This window comes from Caretta caretta, chromosome 7 (assembly GCF_965140235.1).
Source record: "Caretta caretta isolate rCarCar2 chromosome 7, rCarCar1.hap1, whole genome shotgun sequence".
Taxonomy (NCBI): Eukaryota; Metazoa; Chordata; order Testudines; family Cheloniidae; genus Caretta; species Caretta caretta.
This window is the reverse complement of record NC_134212.1, coordinates 113,386,637-113,406,572: the sequence shown is the minus strand read 5'-3', so window position 1 is coordinate 113,406,572 and position 19,936 is coordinate 113,386,637. Positions and strand designations below refer to the sequence as shown.

The 19,936-nt window shown below is 38.7% G+C and overlaps 1 protein-coding gene across 5 annotated transcripts in view; it reads left to right on the top strand.

Moving 5' to 3' along the window:
• Positions 1-19,936, top strand: part of ATRNL1 (attractin like 1) — a 1,055,790-nt gene that overhangs the window by 78,727 nt on the left and 957,127 nt on the right. For all 5 annotated transcript variants that reach the window (XM_048857032.2, XM_048857033.2, XM_048857034.2 and 2 more), the window contains exons 3-5: positions 9,322-9,405; positions 13,573-13,686; positions 16,747-16,875. In XM_048857032.2, coding sequence (XP_048712989.2) covers positions 9,322-9,405; positions 13,573-13,686; positions 16,747-16,875 — 327 coding nt within the window. The remainder of the gene's footprint in view (positions 1-9,321; positions 9,406-13,572; positions 13,687-16,746; positions 16,876-19,936) is intronic.

Below are 19,936 nucleotides of genomic sequence, written 5' to 3'. Positions count from 1 at the left end.
AGACGCTTCCTAGAGTGGGCCCATTTCTCACATGGTGACCATTCCATTTGTTCTGGACTACCACCTCACCCTCAGAACATCGGGCCTGGCTCTCAACTTTGTCTGATTACGCCTGGTGGCACTTAGCGCTTTTCTCCCACCATTGGAGGGCTTATCCATCTTTACATACCCAGTTACTGTGCACTTCACAAAGGGCTTGCTCAACATCTTTACACCAGTTGTGAAGCCCACACCCCCATTGGATCTTAACCTTGTTCTCTCCACCCTCATGAGATCACCCTTTGAACCCATGGCAACATGCTTTCTGACCCACCTCTCTGTGAAAGTGGGGTTCTTGGTTGACGTCACCCTGGCCAGACAAGTTAGAGACCTCACTGTCATGATGGCAACCCCCCCTATGGTATTTAACAAGGACAAGGTCTCCTTAAGACAGCATCCCAAATTCTTTTCTAAGGTGGTTTCTGAATTGCACCTCAATCAATCCATCCACTTGTCTGTGTTCCATCTAGAGCCACAGGCCTCCCCCACCAGCAGGGCCTTGCACTCCCTTGACATTCGTCGAACCCTGGCATTCCACCTGCACAGGGCGCATCAAAGTTGCTGAAGCTTTTCGTCACTATCACAGAAAGGTCAAAGGCAGAGGCCATCTCATCCTAAAGGATCTCTAAATGGGTCTCAGGGTGCATACTGGAATGCTACAGACGCTCGGACCTACCCACTCCCGGGCGAGTGATGGCACATTCTACATGAGCACGTCACCTGCTTGGCTTCACTAGTGGATGTGCCATGGCAGGACATCTGATGGGCTGCAACATGGCACTCTAGCCACATGTTTACGGCACACTACGCCATAACATACACAGCAACAATGAATGCAACCATTGACCATGCTGTACCGCAGATGGGTATTTCATTAGCATCCTTGCACCCATCTCGATACTCCATCATTGCTCACGAGTCACCCACATTTGAAATACACACAGGGAACAACACTCAAAGAAGAGGAGGTTACTTAACTGTAATGGCAGGTTCTTTGAGATATGTGGTCCCTATCTGTATTCCACTACCTGCCCTTCTTCCCCTCTGCTTTGGACTACATTATGCAATGGTAAGAGAGGGAAGAGAGTATAGTCAACCAACACTTACATTCTCTCAGTTGGGAGCATGTGGAGATGCACTATGTGCGTGCAAGCCAATGGACACAGCTAGGAAACACTTTTGGGCTCAGATGCCTGGTGCACATGTATACCCATGTGTGGAATACAGATAGGGACCATGCATCTCGAAGAACTTCCAGTTACAGGTAAGTAACGTCATTTTTTCTGGAAAAAATGTATATATTTTTAAAATTTAAACTGGGTGTTTATTATTTAAACTATAGTATTCTCTCTCTTTCTTTTTTTTTTTTTTAAAATAATCCTGTTTCAAATGAAATCAATTTAATACAAAATGGGTTAAGGCCTAAACTACTTATAATCTCTTAAAACATTTGAATAAAAAATATGCTGAATGCACAAGCCTCTATCAGAAAACTTTGAGTTAGACTTCTTTTCTATGTAAAGGAAGAATCGGGGGAAAAAATCTAACTTTTGAGACTAAGCTTCATAAATGTGGCATAATTGGTCACGTAGTATATTAAGGATTTGTTTTGTTTAATAAAAATAACTGTTTTATGCTGTTTTGTGTGTTTTAATTAAATTCCAGTTACCATCCTAATGCAGCTTGACACAAATCATGAGCAAAAATTAATTATCTAGTAAATAAGCCATATATCATTCACCATTTTCTAACATACTGAAAATGTACAATTAATAAGAATCTAAAAATATTTAGATATAGAATTGTTTAAATAAACGTATATTTTAGTGTTGTCATACCCTCCTAGGTAGCAAAAAGATGTACGAAATCTAGTGTAAAGGCTGTATTTAATTGTAACTCACTGTGTTTTAATGTTCTATCAACCAGTGATAATGTACCTTTCTTTAGTAACTAACTGAAGTACAAATGGGAAAGTTTGTAAATCCAGGCTTTTCCACCCTGCATGAATGGCAATAAATGTCTGAACTGCGGAAATATGGAATGATCTTTTCAGAGCCCCAACCATCATCTTACAAAGTAAGCATAGTGCTTTTTATTTTTTCCCCTAAGAGTTGAGATGGCTTGATAGTACATGAAAATATCATGCAGTCAATCTTTGGCGACTGGCCCACAGTCAGTCACAGCAGGAAGGATGATAGTATTTTGTTTTACAGGCTAAAAAAATGCATGTCTGCTTAAAGAAATAGTGAAAAGGGCATTGTCTTCCTCATCAGGGACAGACGGCATTGGATTTGGGTATCTCTTGGTTTTCATTTACAGTATAAAGAGTGACACTTTTTGGAGTGGAGTGACAGATTGGTGAATGACTTCTGTAGACCCCTATGTGGCTAGAGCTTTAAGTCCCTATAAGTAAAGACAAATTGTCAGGCTGGGTCTGTCCCCTAATTAATTAAGTAAAAGACTGGCTTTCTCAGTCAAATATAGACTGCAAAAGGATAATACCCCAGGAAGCTATAGAAGAGAAAAACACATCGTACACAGCAATGTCATTTTAGTATGTTGTTGAATTTAGACCAGTCCATACAAAGTTATGGATGAATTCAGCACAGAGCAGTAGCAATTATTCTTACTAAAATTTGTGTCATTGTAAAAGGCTATTTAACTTAAATAGTGTATAGTAGAAAGATAGCGTATTAACAGACCAAAACATACATGAACTCATTTAGAAAGACAATTTTTCAGTCAAACCCATAAAAACAAGAAATTTATGAGAGGAAACTGAAAGAACATCTGTCTCTCCAAATAATTGTATGCACCTTTATGAACTAGAAACCTTGTGACCAATTTGATAAAATATCAAATGTCATACTTATTGCAGAACTACATTGTATGGGGACATATCATTTCATACTTAAGATGGAAGGTAGCATACAATGGTAGATGGTAAGTGTTTGCAGTGAAATTCCGATGCTCCTGTCCAGGCTTCTGTATGGCTTCTATTGGGCCTTTCAGATATGCCCTTGTCCTGTGAGGTCACACCATCAGTGGCTTGTCTTGAGGACAGCACAACTTCAAATTAACAGAGTATTCTGAAAAACGTGACCATATCATTCTGTCCCATAGAAGAACCCAGGAGGTAGGATGATATGATCATTTTCATAGATTTATAGATATTAAAACTGGAAGACACTTATTATCTAGCTGATCTCCTTTGTAATACAGGCAATAGATTTCACCTGTTTATTCTTGCACCTAGCCCAACAGTTTGTGATTTGAACTACAGCATACTTTTTGGAGAGACATCCAGTCTTGATTCAAAGATGCCAGGTGATGGAGAATTTATCCACAACACTTGGTAATCCGTTTCATTGGTTGATTACTCACACTGTTACAAGCTTGCATTTTATTTTCAGTTTGAACTTTGCTGACTTCAGCTTCCAGCCACTTCATCTTTTTCTGCTGTCTGCTAGATTAAGGAGCCCTTTAGTATTAGATATCTTCTTCCTGTGTAGGTAATTATAGATTAGCTCTGTGGTTGATTGATCTATCAGTGATTATTTCTGAATGGTTTTAATTAGTGATACAACACTGCCTTTTCTCCAGAAGTTGGCTAATCAAGTTTTATTGGCGTACATAGCTTTTCTCTTGGACAGTTTCTTAATGCTTTATAAGTTTTAATGTATTCCTATTTAATTGAATGATTAGGCTGTGTCTGTGAATGCTGACTTGCAATCTAAAATGACAGTAGTTTAACATTTGCTGTGAAATACTGTACCTTCTAGAAAGCTTGCTCTAAACAGCAGTAGATTCCATGGGATTTGATGATATTTTGGAAGGAAAAGGATGCAAGGGAGTTCAGTGTAACACCGGAAACACACATTCAGGCATGATAAAACAGAGTAGTGTTATTGTACCTAAAACAAAAAAATCCTTCATCTTATCATTTCCACTGACATTATTACAAAGCAATATCAGACTATTTTTTTACAGTGAAGTGGAATGTCTTCATCAGTGGTTATCTCCTTTTTTCCAAGAAATTGTTTATCAAAAAATCATCAACTTTTGTGTGGAACGGGAAATCGTTTGCAGTTTATCAGTGCCAGAGTGCTGGATGTAAGGGAAACAGCCCTTATATGTTACCTTCCTTAAATTTCAAAAGCTACCAGGAATACACTGGCACTGAGTGTAAATGAGTACCACTTTTATTTCACAGTATTTAGAGTAAAAATAAATTTGTTGCAGTCTGTTGTATAAGTAAACCTAGTATCTATGAATGAATTATATAACAGTAATACTAGCGTTTTATTACTTGGAGTGGAATTTGATATCATGCTCCCTTTTATTTCCAGAGGGTTAATGTTTTAAAGATGGTGAAAGAGCACACATCCAAACATAAGCCCCATCCTGTAATTGGATTTGCACTGGCACAAGGTTCCATCTGAGCAGAGAGCAATTAACTTCAGTGGTGCTCTGCTTGTGTGTGCTGACCCAATTTCAAGATCAATAATGCAGCATTTATGCCTTTATGCTCTATTAGAGAGACAAGATGGTAAGTTAAATGTCCACTTCTGTTCCACCGAATAAATATGTATCTTATGGGTAAAATAGCCAAAAGCAATTGTGCAAGTGTTTTCTCCTGTACTTACACTTTCTGGTATACAGTTTGTTTATCTGGGGGCAAAAGTTTAGAGTTATAGGACTATTATACCACTGTATTAATATTTGTCTATGAAAAGACACCAGTTTAGTTCCTACTCAGCTGAAATCTGTTAATCTTTGCACTCCATCCAAAGAGTGTATACAGACTCAATACCCAGTAGTCTGAGTTCAACCTCTTCTTGTGTTAAACAGCCTGATCCTACTGCTACGGATGCCAGGTTACACTTCATTATGGTTTTATTTGAGAACACCTAGACTGTTGTGGATTTGCCAGTCACTTTCTCAGGCCAAGCTCACTGTTAGTTCAGTGTGCCTGCAGAATCACATCGCAGCTCTGAACCACAAAATAATGAAAAATTTGCAGAAAATTGGCCATACTTTTTAATTTAGCTGAAATCAAGCAATAGAAGTTTCCATTTTGTATGTTAGTGCCAGTTTTCTGTCTTAAGGCTATTTCTAAACCACATATAGGCCTCCGTTTTGACCCCCTCTACTGTGGATACCTCCATCCCCGGTGACAAATACAGGGCAAACGAGAAAAGAAGGTAAAGGAGAACAGAGGCCAGGCAAATGTTTGCACTGTTTCATGCACCTTTTTTTAATTTTGGAAATGTTTTTGTAACTGGTGTATGGGTGTTGTCATGGCGGCTGGTCTGCCTCGCAATGGGTAACTTTTGTACTATTTTAACACGATTATAAATAAAGCCTTTTATGTCATCAAGAAAGGTGTTTGCTGCCATTGCAACTCATCATACAATCCTGATTTGAAATAACAAAGCTAAACACATGATCAGGAACAATTTGGAATTAATAACCTGCTCCTCGATGCAGGTTGGTAGAGCAGTTCACACTTCAGTCACTTCCTTGTATGAATCCATACTGTGAATCATCCCCCCAATTCATAATTAAGTATGTCTTTCATAAGTACATTGCATGGAAATCAAGTTCTACCCTTCTCCAAGCACTGTACCAGCCCCAAATCAATTAGCCTCCTCCTTCTCCTGCACTAGTACATTTATAGTGGTCCTACCCTCTTCAGTTGAGCCATGCAAGTCCATAATGTTGGAACCCAAAACATCCCTCACTTCTGTTTGGCTGGGTGCATCCAGCTCCAGCTGTGGTTGGTATACTTTCTGGCTAAGTATACCGATTCAACAGCCCCTCTCTGTCATAAGTCCGTTGCGGGACATGGCTTATCTCTGGCTTCACAAAGATTGTGAAGAGCCCAAGAAGCCACAGTGATGCAGACAGCATTAATGACACTAGTATACAAACGGGCCTGTAGACCTCTCCAATAGGATTTCAATCTGCCAAAGCACATTCAACAACCATTCTACACCTGTGAAGAGTGTAATTAAATAGTATTTTGCCAGGGCCTCTCCAAATCTAGGTACAGTTTGATAGGCCAACGCAAAAGGGGTTATGTGGGATCCCTAGAATAACGATGGGTCAATAACTCTGTTTATGATGTCATTTGGTGGGAATAGTGTCCCAGCCTATCCATGAATGTAGACTCCCAATCAGCAAAAAACCCTGGCATCATGAATTTTCCCACATTGGCATTCATAAAACAACCTTGTGGCCATGAGGGCCTGCATAAAAATGGAGTAGTACTCTTTGCAGTTCTTGTGTTCATGTGCTCTGTGAGGAGGGTAAACTTTGGGCATATGAGTGGCCCCAGCGCAGTTTGGAAACCGCATTTTCACAAAGCCAGCAATTACCTCTGGAATATCTTTTATGCCTGTCACCTTGGGATAAACCACACTCCTGATTACGTCAGATACCTCTGCCACCACTTTACCCACAGTTAACTTTTCAACACTAAACTGGTTGGAAATGGACCTGTAGCAGTCTGGGGTAGCCAGTTTCCAGATGGCGAAGGCAATCCTCTTCTGCACCAGCAATCCTCTTCTGCACCAGCCTTCATGTGTGTGTCTTTATTCTGGAGGGGACAAGCTGCTTGCAGAGCTCCAGCAATGTAGCTTTCTTCATGAAAAAGTTCTGGACCCACTGCTGGTCATCCCAGGTCTGCATGATAATGTGGTCCCATTAGTCTGTGTTTGTGGTCCTGTGCCAGAAATGCCGATCTATGTAGGGGGCATCAGCAGCTATGTTGAGTACACTGAGCAGTATCAGACAGTGAGAGTCTGCTATGCCAGGGTACTTTTTATCCACTGCTGCCTCCTGCTGCTCCATCTGAAGCTCTGTGCCTTTGGTGGGTCAGCAAACATTGCCGAAATGTACACCAGCATCTCATGGAAGCTCTGCATGTTTCCTGACACATGCATGAAAATGCAAGCAAGAGAACTTTTTGAAAAGGGGTTGTCTTCATGTTGTGTGTCCACCTGTATTGGCAGACTGTTCAAATCTCCTGTAACATGCAGGGTGAGCAGTAAAATTTTCGCCACAGTCCACCCAGGACAAAGGGCTAGAGCAGCTGCATTGTGAGAGTGTGCCAGAGGGTCTGGGATATGGTTGATTTGACTTAAGTCTATGTGCTGCCGTGTGGATGCTAGAGCCCCAGTTTCGAGCCTCGGTTAGAAAGTTCTTAACATAGTGTTAAAAAGAAGTGTTGTAGGTGCTCTATTCCAGGGTTCTTTAACACTGTTCAGCTGACTTGAGTCCCACTAACCTGGGTTTACATTGCAATGTAGATATATCTTGAGAGGCTGAGAGCTTGGCTGGGAAACAGCTTGTTACTGGCAAGGGGACAGCAGTAGATGAGACCGGTAGATGCTTGGATGTGGCCTGCAAACAGTGTGTGTGTGTACCGGTCTGAATAAGACATAAGGATTAAACTCTATCTGGGGGTTCTGCTGGCTTGTGCATGATGTGGCTTGGAGGAGCTCCACCTTCTGACCCCTGAATTAGGGGTTGAATTTGGAACTCTTGGTTAATCTTTTGCTTGTAACTTAAAGCAATCATGCCTAGGGTAATCACAATGTTTGTCAGCTCTAGAAAAACAGAGTTTTTCATTATTCATCAAACTCTTGTGAGTGTTCATGGGAAACCACCAGGGGTTAGAACCTGCAGGACCTAGAGCTCAGAGTGCCCACAGCACTTGTCTCTAAGCACATTGTACACTTAGCTTGCTACCAGTAATCTAGGAAACTGGTTACCACAGTACTCACAGCGACTCCTTGCAGAGGAGTCAGTTACAGGACTTAATAATTGGCTGCTGGGGCAGGGGAGAATTCTTGCTGCAAAGGCAGCTGATTGAGATGCTTATTTTTCCCCACTCTGCCGCCCATATTGCAGAGCTTCAGTGGTTTTCTGTCTCTCTACATTTATGAAAAGATAAAAGCACCTATTAGCACCTCCTAGGTGCCTTTGAAAATCTTTCAAAATTAATTATTACAGTTACATCAATTCCACCCAACCCCACCTCATCACCAATAGCCTGGCAAAAAAGAATAAAAAGTCTCAATCACCACCAACCACCTTGTTAATTCTCTCCTAAAAAGTGGGGAGGACAGATGGGCATTGCAGTGTGCCTTAAAGATTAGCAAATTTCAGACTTGGCAGACTGAGGGAGTGAATTTCAAAGATAAAAGTTCTCACAGATACCTCTCTAGCAGCAACACTCTCCTTTACATAACAAGGATTCTGTATCTCTGATCTCAACTGCACTTCCAGGTGTTTATAGCCTGAAATTTGGAATCATAGACCTCAGTGATAGGGTGGTAGAGGGGCAGTTAGGAGTTGAGTTCCTGAGGTCAGTTCAAGTTTAAATGTAATTCATTTTCAGTAAAAGTTGTAGACTACTTTTTGCACATGTATATACATGGGCAAATTCAGAGATGATGGCCACGGTGACATAAGAGAGATCCCTGTGCATTTACACTGCTGGTGAGAGAATGTAATTGTTTTCCCCCCAGTTGTAACCAGCTCAAGACTTCCTCAGATCTACCTATATCCACTCTACTACTACTTTGTAAGGGAACTGCAAGTCACACCTTGTTCTGGCTCAGTGGCATGTAAGATAAGAATGGAAGCATAATAGTTCTAGCAAGAGCAATTAATATGTATGTATGTGTTCTTCTGATTTTCTTAATTAATCATCACTGGTAAAATGTTTTTATATTGTATTTAGTTGCCCACTGCCACTCTGAATTTCAACTTTTGTTCTTTCTTCTGTGATAATTTACGCCTGCTCTTACTCTGTTTATCAGAGCTCCGTTTATTTCAGTGGAACTATGACAATCTTCTGCAATGATGCTATGGGCTAAATTCAGAGGCAGTGTGTAAGGTTTAATTTGTGTCATCTTTCTTTACACTCTACTAGACCCACTCTGTGAAGGGCAGTGTAAGTTTTGTATAATGTTTGCACACCACAGAGCTAGAAGAAGGTGCAAGTTAAAGTAGCTTCTAGTAATATTTGGGGCAAAGGAAACAAGCTGATGATATAGCACTAACTGTGTTCCTACTTTTATAATACACTGAAACAAAAGATACAGGATATGAAGCCTGAGATTATTAAACAAACGTATGTCACCTCAGAGATAAAAGATTCTGATTGTCACCTCATTCAAACAGAATCTGTAATTGGGTGTTGATATTTTTATGCTACTGTGCTTCAAGAAATATCTAAGGTTTATTATATTACTGTTTTTTCTCTTTTAGGTTAACGGAACCCTCTGGATATTTAACAGATGGACCAATAAATTATAAATATAAAACAAAATGTACATGGTTAATTGAAGGATAGTAAGTATATATTTTAAATAGATCTAACTGTCTGATGTATGATGTGTTTACTCCAGTGCTTTAGAGAGAAAATCTCTAAACAGAACAGAGCTATATGTTCTTTTTAAAAGCACCTGGATGCTAAGCATACAGGTACATTTCTTCAACTTTTTAACAGTGATAATTATTTAAGTTAAAAAGCTAGGGTGGGATTTTCAAAAGTGGTCAGAGTTTGGCTAACTTTGTTCCCAATGAAGTCAATGACAAAAGTTGGGCCAACACTGCATGTTTCTGAAAACCGTGTAATAATTTTTTATTGCCTGTTTGATTATTAAAACATGTTGTGTGCCCTATTTATCGTCACAGAACCCTGTGATCTAGCATGTTGTTGTTCTCTTCAGTGATGTATCAGGAGTAGCTTAAAGTACAGAAAATATCTAAAGGCCAAACTAATGCCATTTAACTGGAAATATGCCCAGCAGGTGTGAAGGAGCTGAAGGTGAATAGCCTGAATGAGTTACTTTGAAGAGTAAAGAAACAGCAGGATCCCTCTGAGCAGTCTTTATATACATGTAATATAAACCCCAATATTTTGAACGTGTATAATACTAGAGGATCTCTTACAAAACATAGCCGTCATATACAGTGGATTAATTCCTTTTACAGTTATGTTTATAAGGGCATTTCATATGTGGTTAAGTAGCATAGCCTCTGATTTAAGAATCCTGTGTTGAAATCTTCATAATACCTAGATTTACACTCATAATAAAATCACTGAGCAATATAGCACACCTTGCTTCCAGTTGAAAGTTTTGACCCAGCACTGTCTCAGCAATATGCCATTAGTGTGTTAAAATTCAGGACTAAAACTTTATTAGCTATATCCTGGAGTCTGAACTTTTTGCATCTCACAATTGTCCCGCTGTGTGGAGCGGTTCACAACCGTGAGTACTGGGCAAACTGTCAGAAAACAGGGCAGATTGCCCAAGCTGGTGGTGTGTTCTATAATTAGATTTCACCAAGCGAGTAACAAATGTGGATTCATGGATTAATATTACCAGTCTTAACATGTTTCAGAGGAACAGCCGTGTTAGTTTGTATTCGCAAAAAGAAAAGGAGTACTTGTGGCACCTTAGAGACTAACCAATTTATTTGAGCATGAGCTTTCAAACAGTCCATCCAGACAAACTGGACTTTTGTGCTAAAATGGTTATTTACATGAAAAATCACATCAAATTTGGGTTGCTTCCAGTCCCAAGGAACCAGTAACTTACCCCAGATCAATTGGTACTCTAGATCTGACACCAAATTCTAGCCAATTCTATAGTAAAGTAGCTGAAGGTTTATTAGCTAAGGAAAGGAAGCGTGAGAGTTATTGAGAAGTTAAAGCAGATAAAATATCCACAGATGAGTCACAGTTTGTAATTCCAAATGGAGGCAGTGACATCATAAACTGCCAGTTTCCCAAAAGTCTTTTCAGGGCACCCAGATTGTCTCTGGGGATCTTTGCATTTAGTACACTTCCCAATAACAGTTGTAACAGTCGAGAGATCCAGGATCTTTCCTTGAATGGATATTTATAGCTTCTTCTCACAGAAAACAAGCTGACAGTGTCAATACCCACATGGGCTTTTTCTTTGAAGAGTGAGGAATGCATTTTGAGTCTTTGACCTCTGATCATCACACACAATGACCACTGGCTTTGAAATGAGCACTTTAACAGAAAAGTTCTTCCTTTGCAATCCACAAGGCTTCTTTTTCGTTTGATGGGTTATTTAGTGATGGGGGTATACACAATGTAAATGTTTGCTACTACATCATAACAGGATACAGATAAGTGAAAGCAGTGCATGTAACATCCCAATAGTTTATATGAAGTTTAAACACCAAATACACTCTCATACATTAAACAATCAGTATGATCTGTACCAATACACAAGTGAATTGGCCTAGTCTCCCATGTCACAGCAAGATTTCAGGTATCGGCCAGTGCATGAATGTCAGTTGTCAGCAGAATATGTACAAACACTGCATGCATTCAGAACAGTTTAGTGGTCACAAATATTCCTATGCTATGTTCCATTTGAGAGTTTCAATCCTGTAACAAGTGGTGCTTTCATAAATATTTTTAATTAAATGTTTTAAAAAAAGGCCTTTTTCTATGAGGCAAGATCTGTGGTGGTTTTGTATATTTTACAATGCTTTGTTTTGACTTCATTTGTGAAAGGCTTAGATGCTGTTATAATTATTTTGAGACAGTCTTGAAAGAACAGTTTTCGAAGATAGCTTTTTTTCTTTCTGCATTTGATTTTCCCCACCCCTCAGGCTGATTTACAAACAAAACTGTGCCTAGATCCACTGGTCACTGTGTGTTATGTACTGTCATTTGTGCCTGAGCCACAGGGGATATGGATCTATGACAGCTCTCAGTTTTAGATAGTGGCTCTTTAATTCAAACTCTGTAGAATTCTGCTTTGATGCAGATGCAGAAACAGTGAGACATGCACACTATAGGCCTCAATTTTATTTAAACTATTAACAGGGAGCCCTATCCCCATCCAAGTATCTAGCAGAGCTGTGCCAATGTGGAGTTCAACCAGGCACCATTGACCCCGTGCATCTATATGAGGGCAATGCACCCTCTAAAACCTCAGGCCTGCCCGTGTACCCTGGCTAGTAGCCAGAGTTCGAACCCTCCTACAAACAGGAGGTACGAGATATGAAATATAGAAAACAACATGCTGTATGAGACATGGAAGCCTACCCCTTCACCATGCAATGTCATGCTTGAGTCCAATGCTCTAGCTGCCTATCATGTTACGTAGACCACACATCAGATCCTTTATTAACCCACCATCTTCACTGGAACCTGCCAAATTGTGATGACTGTAATTTAGACTCCCAAAGCAGAACTCTGGGATGCCACGTGGAAGGTGAAATAACCCATGCAACAGTTTGCCAGTATTGCCATATGGCAAAACTCTGGTGCCAGACTCCAAACAAAAGATTAGTGATCAGACTAGCCCCTGGCATCATAGAAAATAGAGCATTCTGGATAAGAGGGGCTGAAACAGAGCCCAACAGCTACTTGTCTCAGCCACTCACCTCCCTTTCCCTTACTCTGGCAGGCAAGAGCCAATCAGCTGGTTCATCACAACACCCCTGTCCAATGGCAGCAGGAGTGGGTGAAACAGACTCCGGTGCCCAGATGCAGTGTGAGAGAGCCTATTCCCCGCCTCAGCCTGCAGCATTGGGAAAGAGGGTGCATAGACTGAGGGGAAAAGAAAGCAGCACCTTCCTCCTCTCCCATACACACATGCTGCAGGCCATCGGGATGGGAGAGGGAACAGGGTGATCACATTTAGCATTGACTTAGCTGCTGTTGGTTGAGGCTAGGGTGACCAGACAGCAAGTGTGAAAAATTGGGACAGAGGATGGGGGGTAATAGGAGCCTATATAAGAAAAAGCCCCAAATATCGGCACTATAAAAATTGGGACATCTGGTCACCCTAGTTGAGACCCCCACTCAGCCAACCCCACTTCAGAGGATGTCTTAGTTGCTTCTGGCATCATCAAAGGCACCTGGTTAGTGAGGTGAGCATTTACCTCTGGAGGCTTCTGGTTCTATTTTTGGTACATTGACCAAGATGGAGGTTGTCTCATGATAAATCCTATTGAAGTCCCAGATGTTGCATTGTATTCCCTTTGAAGTCACCACACATTCCTCCGTTTTATGTTGGAAGGCACAGTATTGTTAGTCAATCAACAATCTTTAGTATTGACATTTTAATATAACATTACATTTTTTTTATTAGTACCAAGTTTTGTAAAACTTTATCAAAGCCTAAATTTTGGGGATTAAACATTGACAGTAGCCCTTTTAAAAACCTTATGGATAGTAATATCCATGGGTAATTTTAATAATTGTAAGCATGACTTTTAAAATAGTTTAAGATAAAAAAATTAAATAATTGGCTGGTTTTAAATATGGTTTTATACCAACTTTTGTCTGCATGAGTTATGATTAGTACTTAAAAAGACTGTTTGTATTTAATAATGTAATATTATGATGGTATGGTTAATTTTATTATACTCCAAGTAATTTTTATTATATAATTGTATTATGAGTCTATGCTTTTGCTAAACAATATATCACTGTAATGTGCTCTTATTGTTTTCTTCTTTCAGTCCTAATGCAATATTAAGATTAAGATTTAATCATTTTGCCACAGAATGTAGTTGGGACCATATGTATGTTTATGATGGAGATTCAGTATATGCACCTTTAATAGCTGTATTTAGGTGAGTATTTTTATGTAATAGTTCTTTAGTAGTAGTATTAGTATAAAGTATTATTAATATGAGGAAAAAGTAGCAATAGAGGTTTTAATTTGCTATTGGTAGTTTGCTGTCTCTCATTAATATTGGTTGAAAATATACACTGATGGTCGAATAAGTTGCCAAATGGGAATACAACATAATAGCACTTTTGCCTTTGAGTAAGACAAAATTTCTCTCCTGGCTTATGTTCAATGCTGACATTGCACTGGAACATTAATGCTAATATGAGTGCCATCCTAGCTAGAGTGAGTTTCCAGTAGATTCCTGATATCAACTGAGAGTGGATTTTTTTTTTTTTATTAATGGAAGTGGGGGACTGGCTGGCAAAGGAGGGGGGAAATTGCTTGATATAGTTAAAGGTAAATCACAGAATTTGTGACTTACGCAACAAAGACATTGTACTGCTTATAAGACATGAAGGATATCTATTAAGCCCATTACAGATAGACAACTGAAGCCATCTCTTGAGGGACATTGGTGTGGAGGCCGTCCCAATTACCAGTTATACAAGGTCTTTTCTTTGCACAGCAGAATGGAAAGTATTGTGACTAAAATTAAAAAATATGGCTGGGTAGTACTTAGTGGCCCTGGCCTTTGAGATATCAAAGCTCAGAAGGATCCCCAGAGTTGTTAACAGCGAAAATACAAAAGGGCTTGATTGCTCTATTGTTCTCATTAGATAATATGAATAATTATAATTGGATTATCTCTGAGTTAGATATTTATAGGGTGCCACTTACCATACTGTCTAGGCAGCTGTGGGCAACTTGCAGGACTAAAAAATTCTGATATATGTCAGTGCCTCATAACTGTTGGGAAGCTTTTTCCTCAGAGTCCTGTAGCAATATGTAGAAAATAATGTTAAGAGAATCCTTTTGTGGAAAGGAAAGTAAGTACATAAAAGTTTAGATGTCTATAGTCATGGTTCTATGGGTACAGAATTATATATGTTGTTGATAAAACAAATATATTTAGTGAGTCAGTCTTTCTACTTTATGGCCCTGATCCTGCAAACATTTAAACTGTGTTTGTAGTCTTGCAATATCAATTTCCCTGGACCATTAGAGCAGGATGTGGGGTAGAAAGAGGTGATTTTAAATTGTTTGACACTAAGTACATGTGTTTTAAAAACTACTAAAAATAGACCAGAGAAAAAAGAAAAGGTCCTTGAACTCTTACTAGTTGTTTCTCTTAATGCCAACTCAGGCAGGTGACTGCCACTATTTTAGTCAAAGGCATTCCTTTACATACTTTGAGACACCATGCTTGAGACCGAGCAAAATAATCACAATCATTAATCATGACTATTTTATTATTAAAGAAAGTAAAAGAAAACATTGAACAAAACAGTGCAGGTAACAGAACACAAATAATAAATTGGTTACTGCTTTACAGTCCCTTCTGTATGATTCTCTGGGGAGTGCTTTTAGCAGAGAGTATTTCTCTGAGAGTGGGCCTGCCTCTGGTGGGGCACTTTTCTCTTATTAAGTTGTGACCAAGGTATTATTTCCCCAAATTGAGAAGACAGTCATCTTAGTTATCCAAGGATATACAATGATATCTAAATGGGCAAAACAATTTCGTTTAAGGAAAAGTGGATCCTGTGGTTATTAATAATAACCAGTCAGTTTATATTTGGGCAAAATAAGCCATCTTAAATAAATCATATGAAATTGAAGGAAGCATTTAATCAATAACTTGGAAGAAGCCATTTCAGGAGCTATTTTAAGATAGGCCAATTACAAATATAAAGAATATTAAGAATCTTACTAAGAATCTTAAATCAAATTAAAACCGACTTCTGCTTTGCTTATCAATGTTTAACCCTGGTCTCCTGTCCAAGAATACAGGTCTAAGCATTTTGTGATTAACAGGAGAACTGTTAATATTTGAAGTTACAACAGCTTTTCCATATTCCCAAAAAAGTATTGCAAGGCTTTTAAAATCTAATCCTTCGGCAGTGTCTTGATTAACTTTCTCTCACCCATCCATGTTGAAGTCTTAGAGAGATTTCCTTGGGTTAGTATCTTTTTAAGTCTTCTTTGTTTTTCTTAGCGTTTCATAGTAACTCTAGTGTAGAGATGCACAGGATGAGTTGTGGAGTGCTTGCTGTTTAAGCAGGGTAGGGGGTGTGTGTGTGTTGCTCACTTCAGACTTTTTAAAATACTCTTCTTCCTATTTCTAGGAAGTTATAGGAAAACTACTTTCAGGGTTGTTTAGATTCCAAGTTGGGTGCTTTCATTAGCTTCATGCCTTCAGCTCCAGAATATGCAGTCTGACTAATGAATATGCAACATTTCTTTAATTTCCTTTGTTCTTCTTGTGCCGGGAAAACAGATAACTTTTAAAGTTGGTTGTAACTCTTTTTATTCAGACCATTTTATTAGCATTTGAGAGGAATTGAAATTTTGTTTTTAAAAATTGAAACACACTTCTTTATATAAAAGTTTTCATTTTTTAAAAGTCTTTTACTATTAAGTCGTTCTTAAGTGTTTAGCTTAATAATAAAAGAAGTTTGTTGGTACTTTATAAAAATTTTTGGAAAGATGATTTTTCCTGTTGTCTTAAATTTTCCCATAGAATTTAGTTAAAATCATACTTTTTGCATATGAACTAATTATTCTAGTGACAAAGGGGGAGACTTTCAAAGGCACAAATGTCTTTTTGGTGCCTAGGTGTGTCAAAGTCAATTGGAGAGGAGCATCTAAATGCCATTTGTATAATTGAAAAAGTCTTTCCCAAAGTGGTCTTTAATAATTAGCTTCCAACATTTTAATGGCAATGCATGTGCATAGATAGCAAATGTATGTGGAATTTTTTATTGTTACAAAAACAATTGGGAAACCCTTTCTCTCTCAAGGTGTAGAGTTCATGGGTTTGAGCCCTGTTTTATTCAATATAATTTAAATAGGCTCCGTAAGAGTTCCAGATTATGTTGGATATATAATTAATGATTGAATCATGTTATTCATTTTATTATTACCATTAATAAGAATCCTTCATTTAATCTCTCTTTTCCAGTGGTCTAATAGTCCCTGAGGTGCGGGGAAATGAAACTGTTCCTGAAGTAGTTACTACATCCGGCTATGTGTTGCTACACTTTTTTAGTGATGCTGCTTATAACCTAACTGGATTTAACATATTTTACTCGTAAGTATCTGTTTTTTAAAAGAATTAAGTTATTTTATGAATTAGGGCTATAATGTTCTTCAGGAGAATTACATACTTGTAGACTATATTTGTCTTTTGATTGGGTTAAAGGTATTAATGATGTCAGGGAATTATTCACACTGATAAGTCTTTCATTTCAGGATGTCCAGAAGGTTTTTATGGGGTGAGAGTGAATGAGAGAAGTTTTTAAAAATGGTAAAACAAGGTGAAACATATTTCCACATAGAATGTCCCAAATCCTTGTCGGTGGGGACACTTAAGGTCAGATTCTGACCTTTGCTCATGTTGAAGAGCACCTTATTATGAGTAGTTGGAGTCAGTGGGACAAGTTGTGCAAGTAAAGGGCTCACAATTTGACACACAGGCCTTGTTTATGCTAAAGGGAAAAATCGATCTAAGCTACACAATTTGAGTTACATGAATAGCTTAACTCAAATCGGCATAGCTTAGATCTATTTACTGCAGGGTCCGCACTATGTGACGTCGACGGGAGATGCTCTTCTGTTGACTCCCCTTACTCTTCTCGATCAGGTGGAGTACAGGAGTTGACGGGAAAGCAATCGGTGGTCGATTAGCGTGTCTTCACTAGACCCGCTAAATCGACCGCCGATGCATTGATCGCCGCAGCGTCAATTCTCCGGTAAGTCTAGACAAGCCCTTAGCTTTTTTTGGATAAGCTAAATATGTTGAGAGTCTTATGTCTCTTAATGTAAGTCATGTTTTCCAGATGTAGAATCATTCTTGTGGTTCTTTGTGAATATTTACAATTTTTCAATTCTTCTTTGAAATATGGACACCAGAATTGGATACGCTGTTCCAGTAATGGTCTCACCGATGCCATATGCAGTGGAAGTACCACTATTCTACTCTCTTAATATTTCCTGTTTTTTTCCATCCAGTGATACCTGTCCTCTGAGCCCTAACATTGCTGGACCAGATCTGAGGTCCTTCAAGTCAAATACCCAGTCTGACAGTGGCCAGTACAGGTGCAAGACCCTCACAATAGGTATTTGTGGGATAATCTTCCTCCCATATTAGGTCTCATCCTGACCTCTAACAGTTAGAGGTTAGTTTAAGGATTGAACCATAACATTTAATACCCCTTCCAAAATGATGATGATAATGATAACTAGATATTCTGGTTATCTAATGTCTAATCCCTTTTTTAAATCTTAATTTCTTTGCCTTAACAATTTCTGTGGCAATGAGTTCCACAGTGTAATTATATGTTGTGTGAAAGAATATTTCATCAGTTTTTAATTAGCTAATTTTTAATTTTATTGAATGTCCCATTCTTGTTTTATGAGGCAGGGAGAAGAGAAGCTCCTCATCGATCTTCTCTATAGCGTTCATTATTTTATATATTTTTATCGTTCTCTTATTCATCTCCTTTATAAGGTAAATAATCCCACTCTTTTCAAACTCTCTTCATATGAGAGTTTTTCCATACCCTTGATTATTGTTGTTGCCCTTCTCTGAACCCGGTCTAATTCTGCCATATGCTTCTTGAGATGGTGGGATTAATGCTGCACACAGTATTTTAGAAGAAGCCTCACAATTAACTTATATAATGGTACTATAATATTGTCTGTGTTAAACTTTATTCTGTGACTTATACATCCTAGCATCTTGTTTGCTTTTTTGATCCCAGCTACGCATTGAGCAGAGGTCTTCATTGAATTATCTACAAGGAGATTGCTCATATTCTCATGGAGGATGGACAGTGATGCAAAACCATGTTCTGAAGTGTCCCTAGCCTCTGTTTGCCAGAAGCTGGGAATGTGTGACGGGATGGATCACTTGATGATTACCTGTTCTGTTCATTCCCTCTGAGGCACCTGGCATTAGAACTGTTGGAAGACAGGATCGGGGGCTAGATGGACCATTGGTCTGACTCAGTATGGCCATTCTTACATTCTGCTGTAATTTACAGTAGTTTTCCTTATGTTGCTTTTACTACATGAGGGAGTTATCCAGTGTTTGAGAATCCTTTGACTGGGTAATGTTGTACATGCAGTTAGACTATAACAGAAAGAAGTCTTGAAAGATATTCTTCCTTTTTCGGTGTGTGTGATTGCAGTTTTGTCACCCAGAATAATCTACTTACTCCTTTCAGGTGACAGCAAGAAAATATAACCATCTAAACAATTTATCGTTGCTGTAATTGTTTTCCCTAGTAGTTCCCAAAGTTTTGTGAACCTGTCTGCTTATCTTGGAAGTCAATGGCAGTAGGACATAGCATTCTTAACTACAGCATGTTCAGCATTCTTTTATACCTCAAAATCACTAATACATGCTATTAAATTATTATGTTGGAAGATAACTGAAATAAATAACTGAAAAGTTGCCATCTATCCTTCAGTGTATATGCAAAGGGAAACTAATGAATGAATCCCTACTTTCTCTGTCCTCCTGTTACTGATTTTATAGTAAAGTCTCAAACTTAAACTTTTCACCAGCTAGCTTTCATTGCTATGTTTACAGAGAAGATATGTTTACTATTCTTTCTATTTCTCAGAGAGACTCCTTCAATACTTGTTTCAGAGTGGTAGTTGTGTTAGTCTGTATCGGCAAAAACAATGAGGAGTACTTGTGGCACTTTAGAGACTAACAAATTTATTTGGGCATAAGCGTTCATGGGCTAAAACCCACTTCAGTCTTATATGTATCTCAGGTTTACCTAAACTTCTGCTGCTTTGTCTCTTTCCTCCTGCACTACCTCCATAAGCTCTTCTTCAGGGACTTGGACAGATGGTCCTCTTATCTCCCACCTTCTGATGGATTCTTCCTCTGCCCTTTGCTCTGATTCTGCATTGAAATTTTTTTTTAAACTTAATTTTGCTGGTTGTCATCACTCTCCTATGAGCTCTGAAGTTCTAGACGTGATGATAGGCTACCCCACACCAGGTGCTTGTTCTTTGCCTTCCAAGTAATCTTCCTCAAGTGGGAGAATAGAGAAATAACATTGTTGGTATTGAATATCTAAAGAAGATAAAAGAAGCAGCCTGGTTATTTAGTCACTCTGTTGGGCCTGGCAATA